The 9706-nt window shown below is 50.5% G+C and overlaps 1 protein-coding gene across 1 annotated transcript; it reads left to right on the top strand.

The window, feature by feature from the left end:
• Window positions 1-581: 581 nt before the first annotated feature.
• On the top strand, window positions 582-9517 carry BC939DRAFT_201433 (SNF2 family N-terminal domain-containing protein). Its single transcript, XM_051550619.1, has 9 exons — window positions 582-973; window positions 1349-2770; window positions 2895-3038; window positions 3149-3718; window positions 3803-3859; window positions 3948-4028; window positions 4145-4275; window positions 4377-7152; window positions 7249-9517. Exons 1-9 carry the CDS (start codon window positions 950-952, stop codon window positions 9388-9390), a joined length of 7347 nt encoding a protein of 2448 aa, XP_051410973.1. The 5' UTR covers window positions 582-949; the 3' UTR covers window positions 9391-9517.
• Window positions 9518-9706: the final 189 nt, after the last annotated feature.

The raw sequence follows: 9706 nt of genomic DNA, 5'->3' as shown, positions 1-9706 counted from the left end.
ATGCCATTCATTACTAATAAAGAAATTTTTTTATCGCATATGTTACGTTCATGTTGTTATTGGTATCGCTCAAAAATAAGCGTGTTATTCATCTCTCCCCACTACCCTCAGCCGATGGATGAGATTCCATCCAGACCCTCGACGATCCTTGTACACCTTTAGACAACTCTGTAGACTATAATCGAGATACATTTCATTGCAGTTGAGAAGAAGGAGAGAAAGGCCTATATAGCAAAGGTAAGTGAGAAGTACAAAGATATATATTTGAAGGTTTTTCGGATGAGAATGAGTGGAATGAGACTTAGGCAAGAGAGAAGAAGAGAAGACAAGAAGGGGATGAATAGAAAGGGGACAGAAGAGGGATGAAGAGGAATTGGCAGCTGAGGAGAAAAGAAGGAAAGAAGAGGAAGAAAGGTGAAGGAGAAGAGGTGTGCTTTGCTTTTGTCGCCCATACGAATTGGGCGGCATCAGCCCAATGGGCCGGCAAACAACTGCACTCCATATCACGTATCCATAACGGTCTTCATTACGAGGGAAATTCCTGTCTCACTGCGAACTTGTTTCTGATTCGAATCTTTTTTTTACAATCGCTTCCCTACTCCACCGCACTTCTCTCTACTCCACTCTACTATCGCTCCCGCTCTCCGTGTGTGCTTGAATACCCTCTTTCCTACGATCGATCCCCTTCCTTCCTCTTCCTTCGTGGATCGCCATCGCCAGTCCATCTCCCAACCGGACCGATCGCTCCCGTCGGAAGCAGCCACAGCCTAATCAAGCATCAGCGGAGATCGAGATCAGGAAGAAGGGTTGCATATTTTCCCATCCGTCCATCCACTCCTTCTCTGACGTCCTTCTCTTCCTTTCTCTTCCTTGTCGGGCCCACAAGAAACTCAGAGAGGAAAGCAAGACAGGATCACGAGGCCGATCGTTACGTTCTTAGTGGCCAAAAATGGATCCCAACTATAACTACCAGGCAAGTCATCATCTGCATCACATTGCAGGATCACAAACTTGTTTTCAATAGACCTCATTTTGCATACCGGTCAGCAGGCTGATCAGCCTAAAATCAAAGATAACAACAGTACGACAACGCAACAGTACCACGCAATCACACAGAGAGCGAAGCATAACGATTATGACAGCAATCCCCCCTTTTTCCTCGCCTTGTGCTTGTGAAACAAAAAAAAAGGCACATTATATGCCCTGCAGGAGGAGGATTTTGCCCCAGACGTGCTCATTGACATTCCGCGTGTTTGCCACCAAACCATGGATGTATTTGGCGGGAACCCTGGATCATATCCAATAACCAGCGCTTTCTTCTGTTTCTGTTCTGTATTGCACCGAATAGGCTCACCTGCCTGCAAACCAGCTGTTGATCCAGCAACAGCAGCAACAGCAACAGCAGCAACAGCAGCAACAGCAACCGATACAACTGCAACAAGGGTATGGGCACCACCTCCCCATGCACTCGCAGGTCGTCTCTCCTCAACTCCATCATATGCATGCCGGCCATCACCACCCACAGCAACAGCAGCAGTCTCCACAGCAGCAGCAGATTCATCATGCACAGCATCTCTCCCATCAACTATCCCCTCAGATCGATCTGCAGTCAAGTAACCTCACGCCTCAGCAACAACAATACCTTCTGCAACAGCAGCAATACCAGTATCAACAGCAGCAACAACTGTATCTGCAACAGCAGCAACAGCAACAGCAGCCTCAACAGCAGCAACACTTTGGATATGCCTCCCCAGTTCAGTACGCCAGTCCCACAGTTGCCTATAGTCAGGCTATGCAGTACGAGTCTGCAACACCGTACGCCATGGACCAGTCACATCTGACTTCTCCATTAACCTCACCACCAATGTCTTCAGCTCAGCTTCAGCAAGCCCAAGCCCAAGCCCTGGCATTGGCGCAAGCCCAGCAGGCTCAGGAACTGGCAAGACAACAACAGCAGCAGGAGCTGGCGCGTCAGCAAGCCCATGCAAGAGCTCAGGCGCAAGCGCAGGCACAGGCGCAGGCACAAGCACAAGTCCATGCTCAAACTCAGGCCCAGACCCAAGCCCACATCCTGGCTCGTAGTCAACCTATGCAACCTCAGCAAACATTGCAGCAACAACAACAGCAGCAGCAGATTCAGCACCAGCAGCGTCATCCACATATCCAGCAGTTGCAGCATCAGCAGCATCAGCCGCCATATCAGCATCAGGTCCAGCCTGCTCTTCAACAAAACACCTACAGTCAGTTGCCAGCGCATCTCAACCACCAGTTCTCTATTAATGGACCTACTGCTATCGCGGCGGCGCCTGCGATCGCACCAGCAGCAGTTCCTGTACAGATGCCCGTTGCTGCAAAGCCGACCAAACAGTCCGCAGGGCGTGGTCGGGGAGGAGCCAAGGCAGCCGCTGGAGCGACGAGAAAGCAGGCATCGAGACAGGCAGCGCTGCAGAATAAGGCCATCCAACCCTCATTCGGAAGCGACGATAATTCCGATTCAGAGTCTGGATCATTGGGCTCTGGTGACGATGGATCTAGCGCTCGGTCGGAATCTGAATCGGAGGAATCCGATCTGGAGTTTAAGGGTAAGACTCCGCCACCGACCAAGAAAGCCGCTGGCAGGAAAAAGAAGGTTGCCAAGGCTGGAGGCAGTGCTAGTCATTGGGCTGTTCCTTATGACCCAGTCCTGGTTCCCATGGCAAGTAAGACCTTGGAAAAGATCCTAGCTTGGAGGATGAACGATGGCAAGGAGGAACTTTTAATCAAGCATAAGGTAAGATGCGCACGATGGCTTTTACGAATCGACATATGGCCTATACACTTTTACCCATCGCTGTAGGACAACATCGCAGACAATAACGGCATCTTTTTCGACTCTTTGATACCTTTGTAAATAGTTCTCCAGCTACCTTCATGTCGAATGGGTTCCCAGGAAAAGAATCGAGGAAGGAGAACACCTTGGAAAGAACCGTGTGAAAAAGTTTATGGAAAAGTACGGGCAACACTCCGATTACGAGTTTTTCAACCCAGCATTTGTCAAGGTAACCACCCCCTCCAACTGCTTTGGTCATTTCTTTGTTACAAATGGTCTTCGTGGGCAACAGGCAGCATAACTGACTACCACTTGTAATCCGTATTTACTCTGTCTAAGGTTGACCGCATTATTGACGAAGGAGAGTTGGCAACGCCCAATGGCGAGATCCAGATCTTTTTCTTGGTCAAATGGTGCAATACCCCATACGACGGCTCAACATGGGAATTGCGCGATGAGATTTTGAAAATCGACGCCACCAAAGTGCATGAATTTTATGCGCGCAAGATCATTCCCAACCCTGATGAGGCCCGCCAACTACCTCGTCCTCCCCGTGGTGCGTTCCGCAAGTTAAAGGAGTCTCCCAAGTTCAAGCATGGCAACCAACTTCGACAGTACCAGATGGAGGGCTTGAACTGGCTGCTGGACTGCTGGTTCAACGAGCAGGCTTGTATCATGGCTGACGAAATGGGTCTTGGAAAGACGGTCCAGTCAGTTACATTCTTGAACGAAATCCACACGACATATCGTATCAGAGGTCCATTCTTGGTCATTGCACCCCTGTCAACGATCCCGCACTGGCACCGAGAGTTCGAGGCATGGACAGATATGAATGTCATTGTGTTCCACGGCAACGCGCCTTCAAGAAACCTGATTGTCGACACGGAATTTTATTACAAGGATGCCCAGGTACGCGCTGAGCCTGTATTGTTTAAATGCAATGCCCATGTTAACACTGCGGATCCTGATATTTTTTTCATTGTATTTTAATAGGGTCTAATTGTCCCAGGCCTCTACAAGTTCGACGTTTTGATCACAACCTACGAAATGGTATTTATTTCTACCTTGGTTTTTTACTGAAATGCTTGCTTGAGTTATTTCAGGCGATTGACGCTCTATTCTGAAATATGCACAATAGATTGTGGCTGCATCTGCTCAGCTCAAACCGATTGCATGGAGAGCCATTGTTGTCGATGAAGCGCACAGACTGAAGAATTCTGTAAGTTGTTATTCAGTTAATGGGTCAAGAGCGCCTACCTCAAACTTCGTCCCTCTTCTGCATGCATCTAATGCAATGCTATATCTCTCATTCATATTTTATCGCGAAAACTTTAGGCGTCAAAAGTATCAGAAATTCTTAAGACGTATAATTTGGAACATCGCGTTCTATTGACTGGAACCCCGCTGCAGAATTCACTGGACGAGCTCTATGCTCTACTTAACTTTTTGGAGCCGACCCGTTTTGCGTAAGTATCATACTTCATATTGAACACGGGACGAAGTCCGTTGATAGCGTTGCGGAGCAAATGTTTATTAATGTGATTGCTATTTTTGTAATTGAAAATAGGAACGAGAAGGCATTCTTAGCAGAGTATGGAAATTTGAAGACTGCTGCTGAGGTCGACAAATTGCAGCAGCTCTTAAAGCCTCTGATGTTGCGCCGTTTCAAGGAGGATGTCGAAAAGTCGATTCCCGTTAAAGAGGAGACTATTATCGAGGTCGAGTTGACGACAACCCAAAAGGCCTTCTACCGCGCGATTTTGGAGAAGAACTTTGGCTTTTTGAAGAAGGGCGGTTCTGCAGGACCCAGCTTGATCAACGTGATGATGGAGTTGCGCAAGTGCTGTATCCACCCGTACCTGATTTCAGGAGCAGAAGATCGAATCGTTGCTGAGAGAAACGCTATTACTCCGGAGGCTCAATATCAATGCTTGATTGAGGCGTCAGGAAAATTGGTCTTGATCGACAAATTATTGAAGAAGCTTAAGGAGGGTGGGCATAAGGTTCTTATTTTCTCGCAGATGACACGGTGTCTGGACCTTTTGCAGGACTATCTCCGTGGACGCGCGTACCCCTACGAACGCATTGATGGATCCATTCGTGGAGATATGCGTCAGGCTGCTATTGATCGTTTCTCAACTACGCCAGACTCGTTCGTCTTCTTGCTGTGTACCCGTGCAGGAGGAGTTGGCATCAACCTAACAGCGGCCGACACTGTGGTTATCTTTGACAGCGACTGGAACCCTCAGAACGATCTCCAGGCGACAGCACGCTGCCATCGTATCGGACAAACCAAACCTGTGCAGATCTACCGCTTGGTGACCCGGAACACGTACGAGAAGGAGATGTTTGACCGCGCAAGCATCAAGCTTGGTCTGGACAAGGCCGTCTTGCAAAAAATGGACGTCATGCCCAATACGGATGATCTCTCGGATATGCCCAAGCCGCCATCGTCCTTGAGCAAGAAAGAGGTCGAGGAGCTGCTGAAGAAGGGAGCGTACGGTGCGCTGTTGGATGATGACGAGACCAGCGCCAAGTTCTGTGAGGAAGACATCGATCAGATCTTGGAACGTCGCACAACAGTCATCAAGCATACTGGAAACGAGAAAGGGTCCGTGTTCTCAAAGGCGACCTTCTCGTCGACACCCGTTGGCGAGGAGTTCGATGTAAATGACCCTCAGTTCTGGGACAAGTGGGCCGAGCGCGCCAATGTCGATATCCAGGATATCACGACCAAGGACCAGCTCATTATCAACGCGCCTCGCAGCCGTAGACAGGTGCAGCGATTTGGCAAAGAGCAGGATGGATCTGACTCGGAAGATAAGGACTATGTCTCTGATCCAGATTTCGAGGACTCACACGCAGACAAGGATGCGAAGGAGTCCGGGCCCAAGAAACGCGAGGCGCCCCGCCCTTGGAGCATGGCCGAGAAGCTGATGTTTGAGCGCAAGCTAATGATTTACGGGTATGGCCGCTGGGATCAGATGCGCGTCTTCTTCCCAAGACGAACCGAGAAGGACCTCAATGCTGTTGCTCACTGTATGGTCCGTCGGGTCATGAAGGACATGAGCACGGGCTCAGACGATGACCAAAAGCTGATCAACGACCTTGAAACAGTCCTGGCAGAGTGTGATACGGCAAGCGGATATGAAGCGCCTGCTGCGGGCGATATCCCGTTCGAGAAGGCAAGCAAGAAGTCGACCATCGAGTTCAGGTCATTCCTTTTGAATGCCACCCAAGATTATGTGGACCATATCCGCAAGAAGGGCCGCAATTTGGTTCTCAGAGTGCAGCTGATTCACACGATCCGAAACCTGATTCCCAAGGACTGGGACGTGGCCAAGCAGATGATCATCCCGCACGTGTCTGGTGTGCCACCTGCCTCTTGGTGGGGTGAGGATGAGGACCGCGATCTGATGTTAGCGATCATCAAGTATGGGTATCTCGTGACGGAACCTCAGTATGAAGCTGTGCGCAATGACCCCGAGTTTTGCTTCTATGGTCGCAAGTATGATTTCCGTGCGAGCGCTGATGGTAACGATGACGATGACGGTGAGGGATCTAGTAGTCGTCGATCTCGCCAAGCAAGCTATGGACTCGAACAGGGTGATGATGAGGCCCTTCCATGGCCCTCAAAGTCGGACATTGGTCTCCGTTTGCGCCGCATCATTTCAGCTTTGCAACGCCAGAACCAGATCGAACTTCGCAAAAACACTTTGGCGGAAAAGGACAAGACTAAGGAGCGGATGCGCCTTGATCGACAGCGTCAGCGCGAGGAGGCTGCACAGGAAAAGAAGCTGCAGAAGGAGATTGAGCTTGCTTCGCGATGGACCAAGAAGGACAAGAGTGATTTTTACAAAACAATCACCTCTTTCGGTGTTGTGCGACTGAGGAATGGAGCGAGCCAAAGCCGATCGCGCTCCTCTTCTTCAATGGGCTATCACCCAGGTCATTCTTCTGGCTCTCACAGCAGACGTCACTCGCGCCATAACCCCGGACATGCAGCCGTTGTTATGGAACATGACTGGACCCGCTTCAAGGAACTATCGGGACTGACAAAGAAGCCAGACGAAGTGATGGAGGAGTATTATCACCATGTCATGAAAGTCTGCCAACAAGTAATCGACAAGAACAATGCCCTGCCAAGTCGCCACTCGCGTGAGTCAAGCCTGGCGTCGAACCACAAGCACGAGGGCGAAGAGATCATGAAGGACGAAGAGAAGGAAGAGGAAGACAGAGACGACGCTGGAGGAGATGTTCCACCCCTGGACAGAGCTAGGCGTGTCTTGAAGAGGGTCGAAGTCATGAACATTCTCCGCGATGAGGTTTTGGCCAATCCAATGGTAAGATTTCTCATCTTGGTTCGCATGCTTTATTCTCCATATTGAGTTATATCTTCTAACAAAGCCATGCCTCGCTTATGCCAACTTCGTTGATAGCTTGATGAGCTGCTGGCAGCCTCTCGTCGATCGCCTGGTTTGCCCAGTTGGTGGAAGGTTGGAATCCATGATCGACCGTTCCTAGAGGGTCTAGCTAAGCATGGTATCCATCGACAGGATTTGATTGTGGAGGACGAAGATTTGCCCTTTGCTGAGATCTGTAAGCACTATGCAGCTCTTCAGCAGGAGCGCATGGAAAGACAGGCAGCCGAAACTGCCGCAGCAGCAGAATGTGGCGATATGGATGTCGACCACGGCGTCATCAAGCAGGAGGAGCCGGCCAAGCTTGGACAGGCCGAAATGACTGAGTCGAAGCAGCAGGATCCCGTTTCTGAGGAAACTAGGGCCATGGAGGATGTTGTCGCTGATGGCGCCGCCATCGAACCATTCGCCGCAGAAACAAAAGCCGAAGGCTCCCCAGTACCATTTGTGAACGGTGAACCAGCAAAAACTTGGTCGTCGAGCGTGGTCGGTCCTCTAGCTGGTACAGAAGCCGTGGCTGACGACAACGTTATGCAGGACGACAGCTTTAGTCGTACCAATAGCACTGAGATGGATATCGTTCCAGAGGCTGTTAAGGAAGAGCCCAAGCCAGAGGATGAGCTCCAGGATACCAAAATCGAGGCCGAGTCAGAGGTCAAAACCGAATCTGAGGTCAAGTCTGAGAATCTAATCGAGAGCACTAGCGATAGCATGCCGGTGGAAGCTCAAGAGGGCAAAATGGATGAAAGAGCTGTCACGCCTGCGGTTGCGCCCAAGGCTTCTACTCCAGCGGCTCCAGCCGAATCTGAAGATTTTGTATGGCTCAAGGAGGCTGTGGTCTTGCGCCGTATGGACCATCTGATGGACATTGTCATTCACCCCAAGCCTGTCTCCAAGAAAAAGCGCCGCAACCACGCAGCCCAGTTGGCCCTAAACAATTCGTTGATGGCGAGCAAGAACAAGAAGAAGGGCGGTGAGGATGAGGATGATAGCGAGTCGGACCGAAGTGATCATGAGCATTACGATGAGCGGCATGATAGCTCTGCGGCAAGCCCATCGATACCTGCCAGCCCAGCCAGCAAGAAGCGCAGTCGGACATCAGCCAAGGAGAGTAAACCGATGGTAACGATCGATGATGAAGATGACCGGTCCTCGGCCTCTGTGAAGAAATCGGGGCTCAAGCTGACGATCAAGCTAGGTAAGATGCCAGGCAAGAAAGAGGGCAAACAGAAGAAAGAGCGGAGGCCGGCTGTGGAGGAAAAGCATAGCCCAAGTCGACATGGAGCCGAAAGCTCTAGCGGTAGCGATACAGACGAGATGATGGCGCTAGCCAGCAAGCAAGTGGAATATTTGCAGCGCAAGATCATGGAGAAGAAAAAATCCAAGGGCACGTCCTCTAATTTTGGGCAAGATAGTCGCGACAGCAGCGCAATGGCATCACCGCGCCATCACTCCTCACCCAAGCACCATCGCAAATCGTCGTCTTCGTCTGCGAAGCGCCGTCGTCGTGAACGGTCCGTTTCGTCATCTTCGGGCTCTGGGTCCTCGTCCTCCTCGTCTCGCTCCGGATCCAGTTCATCGTCCGGTTCCGGATCGTTCAGCTCTGGCTCCTCAACCTCAGGATCTAGCTCAGGATCAGATTCGGGCTCAAACACTGATGCCCATGCTCGCCGTCATCGCCACCAGCGCGAGCGAAAATTCAGGAATCGTTCTTCTTCTAGAGACCGCATGAAGAAGCGTGCACATTCCCCGGACCATCGTGATCGAGATCGCGGCTACGACATGGATAGGGACAAGTACCTTGGTGATCGGCCATCGTCATCTTCGTCTTCGAAACCGCGCTACCACAACCACCGTTATGATGGATCGATGGAAGCACATTACGGTGCACCATCGGCTTCGGCATCGCCAATGTCGGTGGTAGCCAGGAACGTGACTGGAATGAAGCTGTCGACGTCGAGCAACGGCAAGCGCAAGGTGTCAACACCGAGGTCTGAGGAGGGCAGCTATGGCAGCGAGGGTGTCAGCAGTGGTGTCAGCAGTGGTGTCAGTGGAGGATATGCGGATGACCAAGGGGTGGGATATAGTGGCTCGTACGGACACGAGGATGCAGATCAGGATGAGGACGAGGACGCGTATCGCAAACGGGCTAAGGCATAGGATGGCCCAATAACTAACTACAACTACTACAAGATAACAAGATAGAACCTGCGTTTATTTTTGTTTAATATTATTATCAGTACTTAATAATATGATAAGGTAGTCTTACATGCGAGCATGTTAGAGCGCTATATGTGTCAAAATGTAATATAAACTATCAGAGCGCTGAAACATCCTTTCCATATTCGTTTTTATCGTATCATAATCCCCACTTCACTCTGGGAGCCTCCATGGCATCGTTTTTTGCCTTGAAGATGCCTCCAGTGCTTGCTGACTGGCAGTAATGGTGAAGCTGACAGCACTAGAACGGGGAGTT

Source organism: Gamsiella multidivaricata, assembly GCF_025024155.1.
Source record: "Gamsiella multidivaricata strain RSA 2152 chromosome Unknown BC939scaffold_43, whole genome shotgun sequence".
Classification (NCBI taxonomy): Eukaryota; Fungi; Mortierellomycota; class Mortierellomycetes; order Mortierellales; family Mortierellaceae; genus Gamsiella; species Gamsiella multidivaricata.
This window is presented reverse-complemented; position numbering and strand designations above follow the sequence as displayed.

What these genes read in the sequence shown, in the direction of transcription:
- BC939DRAFT_201433 (XM_051550619.1), top strand. Translation starts at nt 950, where the DNA reads ATGGATCCCAACTATAACTACCAG. An exon ending in TCAACCCAGCATTTGTCAAG is followed by an intron (nt 3,039 to 3,148) that starts GTAACCACCCCC and finishes ACTCTGTCTAAG; the next exon opens with GTTGACCGCATTATTGACGA. An exon ending in TGATCACAACCTACGAAATG is followed by an intron (nt 3,860 to 3,947) that starts GTATTTATTTCT and finishes TATGCACAATAG; the next exon opens with ATTGTGGCTGCATCTGCTCA.